This window comes from Oncorhynchus tshawytscha, linkage group LG03 (genome assembly GCF_018296145.1).
Source record: "Oncorhynchus tshawytscha isolate Ot180627B linkage group LG03, Otsh_v2.0, whole genome shotgun sequence".
In the NCBI taxonomy this organism is placed as follows: Eukaryota; Metazoa; Chordata; class Actinopteri; order Salmoniformes; family Salmonidae; genus Oncorhynchus; species Oncorhynchus tshawytscha.
In genome coordinates, this window is record NC_056431.1 from 12,484,503 (window position 1) to 12,501,609 (window position 17,107).

The 17,107-nt window shown below is 44.8% G+C and overlaps 1 protein-coding gene across 2 annotated transcripts in view; it reads left to right on the top strand.

Annotated features, from left to right (window-relative positions):
* The window catches only part of LOC112244500 (cyclin-dependent kinase 14), a 218,426-nt gene that overhangs the window by 83,448 nt on the left and 117,871 nt on the right, over positions 1-17,107 (top strand). For both annotated transcript variants that reach the window (XM_042309883.1, XM_042309891.1), the window contains 2 exons: positions 9,887-10,007; positions 11,996-12,089. In XM_042309883.1, the coding sequence (XP_042165817.1) occupies positions 9,887-10,007; positions 11,996-12,089 (215 nt within the window). The remainder of the gene's footprint in view (positions 1-9,886; positions 10,008-11,995; positions 12,090-17,107) is intronic.

The following is a 17,107-nucleotide window of genomic DNA, read 5'->3' on the forward strand; positions in this document are numbered from 1 at the left end:
TCAGACTGGCACCACAGACCAGACAAAGACTGCCTCACAGGAAATCATCTCTCTATCCCTCAATTCACCCCTCCATCCATCCCTCTAGCCACCCAGGCAGGGGGGACACCTTCATCAATAATGTAAAACCCTCCTCATTATAGAGTAGACATATTACTGGAAGGCAATTAGAAAATAATGGACAACATGCTAAATGAGAAAGAATGGAAATCCCATGGAAATACTGCTGTGGATTCACACACACATAGACATGGTCAGCCTAGCCTAGGGGATCTCATTTAGATGCTGAGTAGAGGCTGTAGGCAGCGCCGTGTGTGTGTTCTGAAAGGAGAGGCAGAGGGTACTGGGGAACGGGAAGGTGGATAGAAGGGAGAGGAGATGAGAAGGTAGTGGGAAATGGGGATAAGGGGGAGGATTGAGGGGCTTGGAGAGAATCAAGGGGAGGAGAGAGAGGGGAGATAAGGCTGACTGACTGTGGCATGGGTTCTGTGTCCCTGCTGGTTGATTTGTTTCTGGACCTGATCCAGAATCATCCTCAGCTCTTTGTGTGTTTCGCTGTCCTAATGAGTATCACAATTAAAGGCGAACAAGTGAGGGTTATGAAAAGCTTAGATGATTAGACTGAAGGACAGAACAACTGAAGTAGTGTGTGTTTATGTGTGTGTTTTTACGATGGTGCCAAGGTGACGGTAATCACCTATCTCACACACGCACACACACACACACTCACACACATACACACACACGCACGCGCACGCACGCACGCACACACACACACACACACACACACTGTACTTCACACACCCTCACTGGGGTCACTTAACTCTCACAAGGGCCACAGACACACATACCTGCACCGCTTGAACTGTCACAAGTGTGTGTTACTGTGTAATGTGTCAAGTGTGTATCATCAAAGAAGACAGTCGTAACTAAGACATTGTTTCTTTGTGTGAGGCTGAATTGCAAATGTGTGTGTGTGCTCACCTGTATGTGTGTGCTCATCTGTATGTGTGTGCTCATCTGTATGTGTGTGCTCATCAGTATGTGTGTGCTCATCAGTATGTGTGTGCTCATCTGTATGTGTGTGCTCATCTGTATGTGTATGCTCATCTGTATGTGTATGCTCATCTGTATGTGTATGCTCATCTGTATGTATGTGTGCTCATCTGTATGTGTATGCTCATCTGTATGTGTATGCTCATCTGTATGTGTGTGCTCATCTGTATGTGTATGCTCATCTGTATGTGTGTGCTCATCTGTATGTGTGTGCTCATCTGTATGTGTGTGCTCATCTGTATGTGTGTATGCTCATCTGTATGTGTATGCTCATCTGTATGTGTATGCTCATCTGTATGTGTACGCTCATCTGTATGTGTGTGCTCATCTGTATGTGTGTGCTCATCTGTATGTGTGTGCTCATGCTCATCTGTATGTGTATGCTCATCTGTATGTGTACGCTCATCTGTATGTGTGTGCTCATCTGTATGTGTGTGCTCATCTGTATGTGTGTGCTCATCTGTATGTGTGTGCTCATCTGTATGTGTATGCTCATCTGTATGTGTGTGCTCATCTGTATGTGTGTGCTCATCTGTATGTGTGTGCTCATCTGTATGTGTGTGCTCATCTGTATGTGTGTGCTCATCTGTATGTGTGTGCTCATCTGTATGTGTACGCTCATCTGTATGTGTACGCTCATCTGTATGTGTGTGCTCATCTGTATGTGTGTGCTCATCTGTATGTGTGTGCTCATCTGTATGTGTGTGCTCATCTGTATGTGTATGCTCATCTGTATGTGTACGCTCATCTGTATGTGTGTGCTCATCTGTATGTGTGTGCTCATCTGTATGTGTGTGCTCATCTGTATGTGTATGCTCATCAGTATGTGTATGCTCATCTGTATGTGTGTGCTCATCTGTATGTGTATGCTCATCTGTATGTGTGTGCTCATCTGTATGTGTGTGCTCATCTGTATGTGTATGCTCATCTGTATGTGTATGCTCATCTGTATGTGTATGCTCATCTGTATGTGTGTGCTCATCTGTATGTGTATGCTCATCTGTATGTGTATGCTCATCTGTATGTGTATGCTCATCTGTATGTGTATGCTGTCTGTATGCTCATCTGTATGTGTATGCTCATCTGTATGTGTATGCTCATCTGTATGTGTGTGCTCATCTGTATGTGTATGCTCATCTGTATGTGTATGCTCATCTGTATGTGTGTGCTCATCTGTATGTGTATGCTCATCTGTATGTGTATGCTCATCTGTATGTGTACGCTCATCTGTATGTGTATGCTCATCTGTATGTGTATGCTCATCTGTATGTGTATGCTCATCTGTATGTGTATGCTCATCTGTATGTGTGTGCTCATCTGTATGTGTGTGCTCATCTGTATGTGTGTGCTCATCTGTATGTGTGTGCTCATCTGTATGTGTGTGCTCATCTGTATGTGTGTGCTCCCGTACATAAGTGTGTGTGTGTGTTTGTGTGTGTCTGTGTGTGTGTGTGTGTCCTTAGGAAACTATGCAGTAATTCGTTTTTATTTCTGTAATATTTCTTACTTTGTTATCTCAGAAAATCTTAATCTTATTACATACAGCCGGGAAGAACTATTGGATATAAAAGCGATGTCAATTTACCAACATTATGACCAGGAATACGACTTTCCCAAAATGGAACCTTTGTTCGGACCTCCACCCTGGACATTGGTTCTAATCCCAGAGGCCGACCCAAAACAACGTCGTCGCCACAGTGAGGCAGACAGAGCGACCTCCTGGTTAGAAGGCGAGCACACCATCCACCGCTTCCGAGCATGTTACTTGCCAATTTCCAGTCTCTAGACAACAAGGTGGACGAGATTGTAAAATTCTCTGTTTCACGGAAACATGGCTCTCTCGGGATATGTTGTCAGTTCAGCCACCGGGTCTCTTCATGCGCCGCACCGACAGAAACAAACATCTCTCTGGTAAGAAGAAGGGCAGGGGTGTATGCCTCATTATTAACGACTCATTGTGTAATCATAACAAAATGCAGGAACTCAAGCCCTTTTGTTCACCTGACCTAAAATTCCTTACAATCAAATGCTGACCGCATTATCTCCCAAGAGAATTCTCTTCGATTATTGTCACAGCTGTGTATGTTCCCCCAAGCAGATACCTCGACGGCCCTGAAAGAACTTCACTGGACTCTATGTAAACTGGAAACCATATATCCTGAGGCTGCGTATATTGTAGCTGGGGATTTTAACAAAGATATTTTGAGAACAAGGCTACCTAAATTCTACCAGCACATTGATTATTGTACCCGCTCGAGCAAAACACTGGACCACTGCTACTCTAAATTCCGCGCTGCATACAAGGCCCTCCCCTGCCCTCCCTTTGGCAAATCTGACCATGACTCCATCTTGTTGCTCCCCTCCTATAGGCAGAAACTAAAATAGGAAGAGCTCATGCTTAGGTCTAGACACTGCTGGTCTGACCAATCAGATTACCCACTTCAAGGCTACTTCAATTAAGTGGACTGGGATATGTTCTGCATAGCCTCAGACGATAACATCGATGTAGCAGCACCTCTTCAACCTCAGGAGGCTAAAGAAATTTGGTTTGTCACCTAAAACCCTCAAACTTTTACAGATGCACAATTGAGAGCATCCTGTCAAGCTGTATCACCACCTGGTACGGCAACTGCACCACCGTCAACCGCAAAGCTCTCCAGAGGGTAGTGCGGTCTGCACAACGCGTCACCGGGGGCAAACTACCAGCCCTCCAGGACACCTAGAACACCTGATGTCACAGGAAGGCCAAAAAGATCATCAAGGTCAACAACCACCCGAGCCACTGCCTGTTCACCCCGCTATCATCCAGAAGGAGAGGTCAGTACAGGTACATCAAAGCTGGGACCGAGAGACTGAAAAACAGCTTCTATCTCAAGGCCATCAGACTGTTAAACAGCCATCGCTAACATAGAGAGGCTGCTGCCAACATACAGACTCAAATCTCTGGCCACTTTAATAGATTGATTTAATAAAGGTATCACTAGTCACTTTAAATAATGCCACTTTAATAATGTTTACATATCCTATATTACTCATCTCATATGTACTGTATATACTGTATTTTATACCATCTATTGCATCTTGCCTATGCCGCACGGCCATTGCGTATCCATATATTTGTATTTATATGTACATATTCTTATTCTATCCCCTTACATTGTGTGTATAATGTACAATGTAGTTGTTGTGAACTTGTTAGATTACTTGTTAGATATTACTGCACTGTCGGAACGAGAAGGACAAGCGTTTCGCTACACTTGCATTAACATCTGCTAACCATGTGTATGTGACCAATAAAATTTGATTTGATATCTCAGTGTGTATACTATGAGAGTCCTCTCCCTTCTCTCTCCTCTGAGCGGTGTCTCTCTCCTCTCTAATCCTGCTCCAGTCAATGGGCCCGGGGCCAACTCCATCTCTGCTAATTGTATCCATTGTATGGCAGCAGAAATGGAAAGTGGGGCTCTCCTCTCTCTCTCTGATTGTCTTTGTTCTCTGCCCTGCTGTGTGTAGGAGCCTCACAAAGACCATTCCCTCCATTTCCTCCACAATCACACTTTATTATGTCTGGCTGGATGGAGGCCTCACCTTGAAACAGACGCAGGCTACTGTGGGAGGTATTATAAGACTATCAACATGTTCTGTGCTGAGCTTGTAGTGAAACAGAACCAACAAATGTCCCATAGGTAACCTGAAAACAATGCTGCAAATTACAATCATCTTGCAAATACCTATCCAAATACCTACATGTATCCAGCCATTGGTTTAACAATCCACCAATAGATACAGTACATTGCAGTGATGATGTCACTTGTTCTATACTGTATCCACAAAAAGACACTTATCTTCCTCCCTCCCTTGTCAGGTTTTGTGTGTGTGTGTGTGTGTGCTGGAGGGCACTGTTTTGTTTTTTCCCTAGGGATTCGATTCGAGTCCCTCGGAGCGTTGGGATTGGTGTGTGTGCACGGGTGTGTTGTAGTGATATAGTTTGAAGACAGCTGGTGAGGATAATGATCTGTGGAGAGTGCAGCAATGTGACAATGGAGATGCAGGAATCTGGTTGGAACGTCAGAGGAATCCTCATGGAGCACCAGGACTTCCCCTGTGTGCTGTTTGCTTACACCTAGACACACAGGCCCTACAGGGAGTGTCCGTGTGTGTTGTGTGTGTGTGTGCGTGCGTGTGTGTGTGTGTGTGTGTGTGTGTGTGTGTGTGTGTGTGTGTGTGTGTGTGTGTGTGTGTGTGTGTGTGTGTGTGTGTGTGTGTGTGTGTGTGTGTGTGTGCATGTATGCAGGGAATGACTTGACTGGGATGTGTGCTGTTTGCTGCCTATCTCATTGGGGATTACTTAGTGTGGTGAAATGGGCTGTGATTGAGAGACAGACTGTGATAGACAGACAGAGAGGCAGGATGTGATAGACAGACAGAGAGACAGGCTGTGATAGACAGACAGAGAGACAGGCTGTGATAGACAGACAGAGAGACAGGCTGTGATAGACAGACAGAGAGACAGGCTGTGATAGACAGACAGAGAGACAGGCTGTGATAGACAGACAGAGAGACAGGCTGTGATAGACAGACAGAGAGACAGGTTGTGATAGACAGACAGAGAGACAGGCTGTGATAGACAGACAGAGAGACAGGCTGTGATAGACAGACAGAGAGACAGACAGAGAGACAGGCTGTGATAGACAGACAGAGAGACAGACAGAGAGACAGGCTGTGATAGACAGACAGAGACAGGCTGTGATAGACAGACAGAGAGACAGGCTGTGATAGACAGACAGAGAGACAGGCTGTGACAGACAGACAGAGAGACAGGTTGTGATAGACAGACAGAGAGACAGGCTGTGATAGACAGACAGAGAGACAGGCTGTGATAGACAGACAGAGAGACAGACAGAGAGACAGGCTGTGATAGACAGACAGACAGACAGAGAGACAGGCTGTGATAGACAGACAGAGAGACAGGCTGTGATAAACAGACAGAGAGACAGGCTGTGATAGACAGACAGAGAGACAGGCTGTGATAGACAGACAGAGAGACAGGCTGTGATAGACAGACAGAGAGACAGGCTGTGATAGACAGACAGAGAGACAGGCTGTGATAGACAGACAGAGAGACAGGCTGTGATAGACAGACAGAGAGACAGGCTGTGATAGACAGACAGAGAGACAGACAGAGAGACAGGCTGTGATAGACAGACAGAGAGACAGGCTGTGATAGACAGACAGAGAGACAGGCTGTGATAGACAGACAGAGAGACAGGCTGTGATAGACAGACAGAGAGACAGGCTGTGATAGACAGACAGAGAGACAGGCTGTGATAGACAGACAGAGAGACAGGCTGTGATAGACAGACAGAGAGACAGGCTGTGATAGACAGACAGAGAGACAGGCTGTGATAGACAGACAGAGAGACAGGCTGTGATAGACAGACAGAGAGGCAGGTGGCAGGTGATCCACCACATACCTTTAATTATTACTACTCTATATGAGAGGAGAAGTGGGGAGAATCACAGGAAGTTGAAAAGCCCATGTTTGGATGGATTAATTAATTCAGCATGTGAGCCAACTGTCTCTCATGGGATTTTCTTAGCAGAGGGAATAAAACATTTTTCTGATCCTAAATACTAGTTTTGCTTGTTTGAGTGTGTATGTGTGCGTACGTGTGTGTGTGTTTGATAAGCAAAGGGGAATCAAAATGTTAATGTCTTGATCCCAGACCATGAAGAAGCAATAGCAGTATGCATGCCAACGCCATGTTGACACACACACACCAGCACGCACACACACGTCACACATTACCCAGATTCTATCAGACCAGACATAAATTACCTGCCAAGCGCACACAATCAGTTATTGCCACCAGAAACCCGTGCAAGTATGCAAAATTACTTCCAAAGCATTATAGAATATTTTAAAGCCATTTTATATCTAGTTTTGTTATATATATATATTAGAGATATGAGCAGGGGGTATTATTACAAATCACACAATCAGACATTCATCATGATATATTAGACTGGGGTGATGCTGGAGAGGAGTGACACATTATTTAATTTACCCTGTTTTCTATTCTGGCTACACATTTCATGACGGAAACAAATTGTGCATTTGCCGCATCTGCAAGATTGTTTTTCAGTGTTTTTTGTAATGATGAATGCTGTTTTAAAAAATATATATATAATTTGCTCCTCTTGTTTCTTTCTCCCCATGGATTTATTGTAGCTTTAGACACAGCAGCCGAGGAGGTGGGGAGGAGGAGGAAGATGAGGAAGATGAGGAGGAGGCTACACAGAGATATCTGAAAGTCATTTGACTTCAGAGTGAACTTCAAAAGAAGGCTTGAGTTGTTTGTCCCAGGGGGGATATGGAGTCTATTTCAGTCTCCTCTCTGGCTGTATTCTTCTTCAACCCCCTCTTCTCTTCCTCCTCCTCTCCTGCCCTCTGTTCTCTGACCCCTGGTGTTGCCATGGGGACACAGTGTGATGTATAATTCACTACTGAACTTCACACCCAGGGCTACCTGTGTGTGTGTGTGTGTGTGTGTGTGTGTGTGTGTGTGTGTGTGTGTGTGTGTGTGTGTGTGTGTGTGTGTGTGTGTGTGTGTGTGTGTGTGTGTGTGCTTGCCTGCATATACGTGGGTGTGTGACCTTCATTCCGGGGCGACCTGGAATGGAAGGCCAGCCAGGAGCCACACCGGTTGTATAGTGTGAAACTGTTGTCTCAATGCCAGGAGTGTCAGTGTTTGAAGGTATGAAGGTTGTTGTGTGCGTTGGTGCATGTGTGTGAAGGCCTTTTGAAATGGAGCCTCTCGCTGCAGTAGGTCTCTCAGGTGTGCTCTGATGTAGAATGTCAGGGCCACCGGGCAGTCACCATTTTATAGAAAGAGCAATGTGTCCATCTGCCTGTTTCGTGCTGTTACCGTGGTGACTACACTGGAGGAGTGGAGGAGAGGGAATCCAATCATCTAGGTCCTGGAGTGTAAATACAGTACACACCCCCACTATTTCCTATCACTCCCTCTCTTTCTCCATCTATCCCTCTCCTCCCTCTACCTTCCCTCCAGGCCTTTCTCCCTCCATCCATTTCCTCCATCTACCTTCCCTCCCTGTCTTTCTCCCTCCATCCCTTTCCTCCATCTACCTTCCCTCCCTGCCTTTCTCCCTCCATCCCTTTCCTCCCTCTACCTTCCCTCCCTGCCTTTCTCCCTCTATCCCTTTCCTCTGTTTACCTTCCCTCCCTGCCTTTCTCCCTCCTTCCATTTCCTCCCGCTACCTTCCCTCCCTGTCTTTCTCTTTCCATCTCTCTCCTTCCTTTACCTTCCCTCCCTGCCTTTCTCCCTCCATCCCATCTACCTTCCCTCCCTGTCTTTCTCCCATCCATCCCTCCATCTACCTTCCCTCCCTGTCTTTGTCTTTCCATCTCTCTCTTCCTCTACCTTCCTTCCTCTCCCTCTGTCCTTTCTCTTTCCATCCCTCTCCTTCCTCCTACCTTCCCTCCCTGTCTTTCTCTTTCCATCTCCCTCCTTCCTCTACCTTCCCTCCCTGTCTTTCTCTTTCCATCCCTCCTCCATCTACCTTCCCCCTGTCTTTCTCTTTCCATCCCTCTCCTCCATCTACCTTCCCTCCCTGTCTTTCTCTTTCCATCTCTCTCTTCCTCTACCTTCCCTCCCTGTCTTTCTCTTTCCATCTCTCTCCTTCCTCTACCTTCCCTCCCTGCCTTTTCTTTCCATCTCTCTCCTCCATCTACCTTCCCTCCCTGTCTTTCTCTTTCCATTTCTCTCCTTCCTCTACCTTCCCTCCCTGTCTTTCTCTCTCCATCTCTCTATCTTTCAGATGAACCTACAGCCAGACAACCCATATACTGTAACTACCCATTCAGTCTATTATTCTGGCCTTTTTATGATGATTAGATATCTTCTCCCTGCTCCTGCCCAGCGTTAACCTCCCAGTCCCCCCTACACACACACACCTCACAGCACACGCAGTGTAAATGATAGGCTCTCAGTGTGTCTGGGATATTGGTCTCTCCTCTCTGTGACACAGCCTATTGTTTACAGGTCAGATTAGTCTGTAAATTATAGTGTTAGACTGTGAGGAAGCCTGGCTCAACCTCCCTCTCTCCTGGAAGCCTGGGTCTGTTCTGGCATAGGGACATGTTAACTACTCCCTGCCCTGCATCACCCTGCCCTCACACACACACACACACACACACACACACACACACACACACACACACACACACACACACACACACACACACACACACACACACACACACACACACACACACACACACACACACACACACACAGGGGGCTGGCAAAAGGGGGAGGAAATCTTGGCTGTTTAAGCTAAATGCTATAATGAACCAGTCTCACCACCTGGGAGGACAGCTAGCTAAATGCCACCAGACTCATTAAAACTAGCTGGCTCTGCAGTGCCAGCACATGCATGCACCCACCCACCCACACACACACACACACACACACACACACACACACACACATACTGTACACACACACTCAGTTCACACACAATACTGTATCAGTTTAGGGAGCGGTGTCCTCGATGTTAGATGTAGTGTATGGAGATGGTCTGTTGTAGCTTTGAGTATGTCTGATTGGTATTCTGATAGCCCTGGTCCTGTTGGTACCCAGGGTCCATGTCAAAGAGCACCTCAGGCAAGACCTGCTCTGCTTTGCACCAGCTTTTCTCTCATCTTATGGAGCCGCAGTGGAGGGCATTCAATGATACAGTTAACATATTATGTTTCTGTTCCCACTAGTTATTCCTTACAGTGTGTGTGTGTTCTCTCCTGCAGGTCTGGCACGGGCTAAGTCAGTCCCCAGCCACACCTACTCCAATGAGGTGGTGACCCTGTGGTACCGCCCCCCTGATGTCCTCCTGGGATCCACAGACTACTCCACCTGCCTGGACATGTGGTGGGTAGTACCACAGACTTTTAACCCCTGACCCCCTACCTCTTGCCACATCCCTCTCCACAACAGGGAGAATAATTCCTCCTCTAGATCAAATGAGGTGTGAACCCCACAGAGAGCCACAGAAAGCTGTGTGAATGTGTTCCATAGGGAGGAGAGGTCGAGACCTGGCCATGGCTCTATCTGGGGTTGATGAGAAGCTGGGAGACCTGGTCTGGCAGAGTCTGAGGCTCAATATGGACAGACAGGGGAATTTACTGTGGACATGGACAGACAGAGGCCTTCCTATGGCGACAGACAGACAGCTTTAGTCAGTATATGGACAGGGGTCTTTCAGAACTGCCGTCCAGGCTGTGAAATGAACCGTGACCACATCGATCTGGACAGGCAGTCCTCGAGTACGCCCCTTTCCAAGGACCCGAGCTGCATCCCACCGCGGGCAATTAAAGCATAGTGGGGGAGAGGGAGAGGCAGGAGGTTAGGTTGGCAGTAGAGCAGGTGGGCAAATCCTTAGGGCACCTTTCCACTCCACTGAGACTGGAGCCACTCAACATAGAAAGACCTATACCGTCACTTAGAAAGCAGTGTTCCATGAACAGGCAGCGCTCACATCGACCGCAGTGTGCTCAGTGCTGGGTCACTGGTTTGGGTAACAGTCTGTCCCATATCCGTCAAACCACTAAAAGGTTAAAGGATCAGATCATCTGGAAGACAGGAGGAAAGGGAAGAGTAGGGTGGAACAGAAGCGGGATTCTTCCTCTAGTCTATTTGTATGTCTGTTATCGCCTCAGTGAGCCTGTCGTTTCACCAGGCACCTGTCAGTCAAGCTGACACTGTGGACAATGACAGACAGCCCAGCCAGACAGACAGAGAGAGGTGTGAGAGGAAGTGGTTGAATCCCTGTCGTTTTCACACTGTTATTACCAGGTTTATCCCTCTCCCTGCGAAGCCAAACCTCTGTATCTGATTAAACACCCGTCTCTATATAAAGATCTAAGAAATATCTGAACAGTTTGCTGATGAAAATGTATGGTTCCATCCAGCACCTACTTCTATCCATTGGACTTTTAAGGAATGTATAGGGCTCTTCCTGGTCTATAGGTACGCTATGGAGACGGATGAAGTTTTCAAAAAGGAATTAAGGTGTGTGGTGTGTTAAAGGAAAGGAAAATGATGCTGGTGCTTGTCTCTCTCTTTCTCCCTCCCTCTCTCTCTCCCTCTCTATTTCTATTCATTCATCTTTCTGTATTATCTGTGTGACTGCTCAACCGTTGCTGGGTCATGCAGAGATGGAGGAAAAGAGGGAGTGAGTAGTGTGCACTGGGCCAGAAAGTGAATCTGTCAGGAAACAATAGTTCTCTGACAAATGGGCTCTGACACCTGTTTAAACCTACACACACATACACACCACTCTCCATAACTGGCCACCTCTCTTTCTCCATCCCACTCTCCTTCTCTCTCCACTGGGCATCCCATTATCCAACCATCGCCACCTCAGATGCCACACAGAGTTAGTCTTCTGAACAAACACTTTACTGAAGCTGAAATCAAGACATCCACCATAGATTTAGATGGAAATTAAGATATTCCCCAAGAGTGAACCATTTGCCTTTCAAAATATACTGTGTTCTTCTACAAAGCCATTTGAGTACACTATAGATTAAATCATGATGAATTGTAGTTGAGGCTAGTAGAGGCTAGTATTCTTCATAGAGGGGTTCAAATGTTTACTGCTGATGGCTCTGGAGCTCTCCAACTCTGTTGATGCTGTCTGTGTGTCTCTAATGGGGATGCTGTCTGTATGTCTCTAATGGGGATGCTGTCTGTGTCTCTAATGTGGATGCTGTCTGCATGTCTCTAATGGGGATGTTGTCTGTCTGTCTCTAATGTGGATGCTGTCTGTCTGTCTCTAATGTGGATGCTGTCTGTCTGTCCCTAATGAGGATGCTGTCTGGCTGTCTCTAATGTGGATGCTGTCTGTGTCTCCCCAGGGGTGTGGGCTGCATCTTCATCGAGATGATCCAAGGAGTGGCAGCTTTCCCTGGGATGAAGGACATCCAGGATCAGCTGGAAAGGATATTCCTGGTGAGTCAGCTGTGTGTTTGTGTGCGTGCGTATAGTCTCACTTTGAGCACTTTTTAATTTATTTAACCTTTGTTTAACTAGGCAAGTCAGTTAAGAACAAATTCGTATTTACAATGACGGCCTACCAAAAGGCAAAAGGCCTCCTGCTGGGATTGGGGCTGTGATTGAAAATAAAAAATATAGGCTAAAACACACATCACAACAAGAGGCACCACAACACTACATAAAGAGAGACATAAGACAACAACACATCATGGCAGCAACACATGACAACAACACGGTAGCAGCACAACATGGTAGCAGCACAAAACATGGTACAAACATTATTGGGCACAGCCAACTCCACAAAGGGCAAGAAGGTAGAGACAAGAATACATCATGCGAAGCAGCCACAACTGTCAGTAAGAGTCTCCATGATTGAGTCTTTGAATGAAGAGATGGAGATAAAACGTCCAGTTTGAGTGCTTTTTTCTACTCGTTCCAGTCACTAACTGCAGGAAACTGAAAAGAGGAGCGACCCAGGGATGTGTGTGCTTTGGGGACCTTTAACAGAATGTGACTGGCAAAACAGGTGTTGTATGTGGAGGATGAGGCCTGCAGTAGATAGGGGGGAGTGAGGCCTAAGAGGGTTTTATAAATAAGCATTGGGTATACTGAGGTGACCAGTTTACAGAGGAGTATAGAGTGCAGTGATGTGTCCTATAAAAAGCATTGGTGGCAAATCTGATGTCCGAATGGTAAAGAAGATCTAGCTGCTCGAGAGCACCCTTACCTGCTTATCTATAAATGACCTCTCCTTGGTCTAGCATGGGTAGGATGGTCATCTGAATCAGGGTTAGTTTGGCAGCTGGGGTGAAAGAGGAGTGATTACGATAGAGGAAACCAAGTCTAGATTTAACCTTAGCCTGTAGCTTGGATATGTGCTGAGAGATGGATAGTGTACCGTCTAGCCATACTCCCAAAATACGTGTATGAGGTGACTACCTCAAGCTCTAAACCCTCCGAGGTAGTAATCACACCGGTGGGGAGAGGGGCAATCTTCTTACCAAACAACATGACCTTTGTTTTGGAGGTGTTCAGAACAAGGTTAAGGGTAGAGAAAGCTTGTTGGACAATAAGAAAGCTCTGCATATAAATGGATGAGAGAGCTTCCTACTGCCTGAGCTATGTTGTTGATATAAATTGAGATGAGTGTGGGGCCTAGGATCGAGCCTTGGCGTACTCCCTTGGTGACAGGCAGTGGCTGAGACAGCAGATGTCCTGACTTTATACACTGCACCTTTTTTTCCATTTTTTTTTAACCTTTATTTAACTAGGCAAGTCAGTGAAGAACAAATTCTGATTTACAATGCCGGTTTGGAACAGTGGGTTAACTGCCTTGTTCAAGGGCAGAACGACAGATGTTTACCTTGAATCATTGTTGACTGACCAATTGACTGTGTTTACTGTTTACTTGCGTACTTGTGTACTTGAGCAGTAACCTTTGGCTTTTGATCTAATCAGCATGAGGTCTGTGGCCCTCTTTAACTCTGGGTCAGGTAGCTATTCAATTCTTCCGCTAGATGCTTATTAAAGGAATCAGTGATTAGGGATGAATAGGGATGGCAGATAGATTGATAGATATATTTCGGAACAGGACTCAGGGCCTGACTACATCAATAATTTATGGCTGTGTGAGGTCTCATGAATCCCATAATCAGCTCCTCTGTCCTCCATAATTCCCCCCATCGGGAGAATTGAAGTGGAGTGTTAATGTGAGGAATTCATATTCATTCATCCTCTGAAATGAGTTAATAATGAATGCAGACAATTACTGAGATGAGAGGATGGGAGAGAGAAAGAGAGGGATGAAGAAAGAGAGACATATAGAGAGAGAGAGAGGGATGAAGAAAGAGAGACATATAGAGAGAGAGAGAGGGATGAAGAAAGAGAGACATATAGAGAGAAAGAGAGGGATGAAGAAAGAGAGACATATATAGAGAAAGAGAGGGATGAAGAAAGAGAGACATATAGAGAGAGAGAGAGGGATGAAGAAAGAGAGACATAGAGAGAGAGAAGAGGGATGAAGAAAGAGAGACATATAGAGAGAAAGAGAGGATGAAGAAAGAGAGACATATAGAGAGAAAGAGGGATGAAGAAAGAGAGACATATAGAGAGAGAGAGGGATGAAGAAAGAGAGACATATAGAGAGAAAGAGAGGGATGAAGAAAGAGAGACATATAGAGAGAAAGAGAGGGATGAAGAAAGAGAGACATAGAGAGAAAGAGAGTAATGAAGAAAGAGAGACATATAGAGAGAAAGAGAGGGATGAAGAAAGAGAGACATATAGAGAGAAAGAGAGGGATGAAGAAAGAGAGACATATAGAGAGAAAGAGAGGGATGAAGAAAGAGAGACATATAGAGAGAAAGAGAGGGATGAAGAAAGAGAGACATATAGAGAGAAAGAGAGTAATGAAGAAAGAGAGACATATAGAGAGAGAGAGAGTAATGAAGAAAGAGAGACATATAGAGAGAGAGGGATGAAGAAAGAGAGACATATGTAGAGAGAAAGAGGGATGAAGAAAGAGAGACATATAGAGAGAATTGAGGGATGAAGAAAGAGAGACATATAGAGAGAAAGAGGGATGAAGAAAGAGAGACATATAGAGAAAGAGAGTAATGAAGAAAGAGAGACATATAGAGAAAGAGAGGGATGAAGAAAGAGAGACATATAGAGAGAAAGAGGGATGAAGAAAGAGAGACATATAGAGAAAGAGAGGGATGAAGAAAGAGAGACATATAGAGAGAAAGAGGGATGAAGAAAGAGAGACATATAGAGAGAGAGGGATGAAGAAAGAGAGACATATAGAGAGAAAGAGGGATGAAGAAAGAGAGACATATAGAGAAAGAGAGGGATGAAGAAAGAGAGACATATAGAGAAAGAGGGATGAAGAAAGAGAGACATATAGAGAAAGAGGGATGAAGAAAGAGAGACATATAGAGAGAAAGAGGGATGAAGAAAGAGAGACATATAGAGAAAGAGGGATGAAGAAAGAGAGACATATAGAGAAAGAGGATGAAGAAAGAGAGACATATAGAGAAAGAGGGATGAAGAAAGAGAGACATATAGAGAGAAAGAGGGATGAAGAAAGAGAGACATATAGAGAAAGAGAGGGATGAAGAAAGAGAGACATATAGAGAAAGAGGGATGAAGAAAGAGAGACATATAGAGAAAGAGGGATGAAGAAAGAGAGACATATAGAGAGAAAGAGGGATGAAGTAAGAGAGACATATAGAGAGAAAGAGAGGGATGAAGAAAGAGAGACATATAGAGAAAGAGGGATGAAGTAAGAGAGACATATAGAGAAAAGAGAGGGATGAAGTAAGAGAGACATATAGAGAGAAAGAGAGGGATGAAGTAAGAGAGACATATAGAGAGAAAGAGAGGGATGAAGAAAGAGAGACATATAGAGAGAAAGAGAGGGATGAAGAAGAGAGACATATAGAGAGAAAGAGAGGGATGAAGTAAGAGAGACATATAGAGAGAAAGAGAGGGATGAAGAAAGAGAGACATATAGAGAAAGAGGGATGAAGTAAGAGAGACATATAGAGAGAAAGAGAGGGATGAAGTAAGAGAGACATATAGAGAGAAAGAGAGGGATGAAGTAAGAGAGACATATAGAGAGAAAGAGAGTAATGAAGAAAGAGAGACATATAGAGAGAGAGAGAGGGATGAAGAAAGAGAGACATAGAGAGAGAGAGAGGGATGAAGAAAGAGAGACATATAGAGAGAGAGAGGGATGAAGAAAGAGAGACATATAGAGAGAAAGAGAGGGATGAAGAAAGAGAGACATATAGAGAGAAAGAGAGGGATGAAGAAAGAGAGACATAGAGAGGGATGAAGAAAGAGAGACATATAGAGAGAAAGAGGGATGAAGAAAGAGAGACATATAGAGAGAAAGAGAGGGATGAAGAAAGAGAGACATATAGAGAGAAAGAGGGATGAAGAAAGAGAGACATATAGAGAGAAAGAGGGATGAAGAAAGAGAGACATAGAGAGAGAAAGAGAGGGATGAAGAAAGAGAGACATATAGAGAGAGAGAGGGATGAAGAAAGAGAGACATATAGAGAGAAAGAGAGGGATGAAGAAAGAGAGACATATAGAAAGAGAGGGATGAAGAAAGAGAGTAATGAAGAAAGAGAGACATATAGAGAGAAAGAGGGATGAAGAAAGAGAGACATATAGAGAGAAAGAGGGATGAAGAAAGAGAGACATATAGAGAAAGAGAGGGATGAAGAAAGAGAGACATATAGAGAGAAAGAGGGATGAAGAAAGAGAGACATATAGAGAGAAAGAGAGGGATGAAGAAAGAGAGACATATAGAGAGAAAGAGAGGGATGAAGAAAGAGAGACATATAGAGAGAGAGAGGGATGAAGAAAGAGAGACATATAGAGAAAGAGAGGGATGAAGAAAGAGAGACATATATAGAGAGAGAGAGGGATGAAGAAAGAGAGACATATAGAGAGAGAGAGAGGGATGAAGAAAGAGAGACATATAGAGAGAGAGAGGGATGAAGAAAGAGAGACATATAGAGAGAAAGAGAGGGATGAAGAAAGAGAGACATATAGAGAGAAAGAGGGATGAAGAAAGAGAGACATATAGAGAGAGAGAGGGATGAAGAAAGAGAGACATAGAGAGAGAAAGAGAGGGATGAAGAAAGAGAGACATATAGAGAGAGAGGGATGAAGAAAGAGAGACATATAGAGAGAGAGAGGGATGAAGAAAGAGAGACATATAGAGAGAAAGAGGGATGAAGAAAGAGAGACATATAGAGAGAAAGAGGGATGAAGAAAGAGAGACATATAGAGAGAAAGAGAGGGATGAAGAAAGAGAGATATATAGAGAGAAAGAGAGGGATGAAGAAAGAGAGACATATAGAGAGAAAGAGGGGATGAAGAAAGAGAGACATATAGAGAGAGAAAGAGAGGATGAAGAAAGAGAGACATATGGAGAGAAAAGAGGGATGAAGAAAGAGAG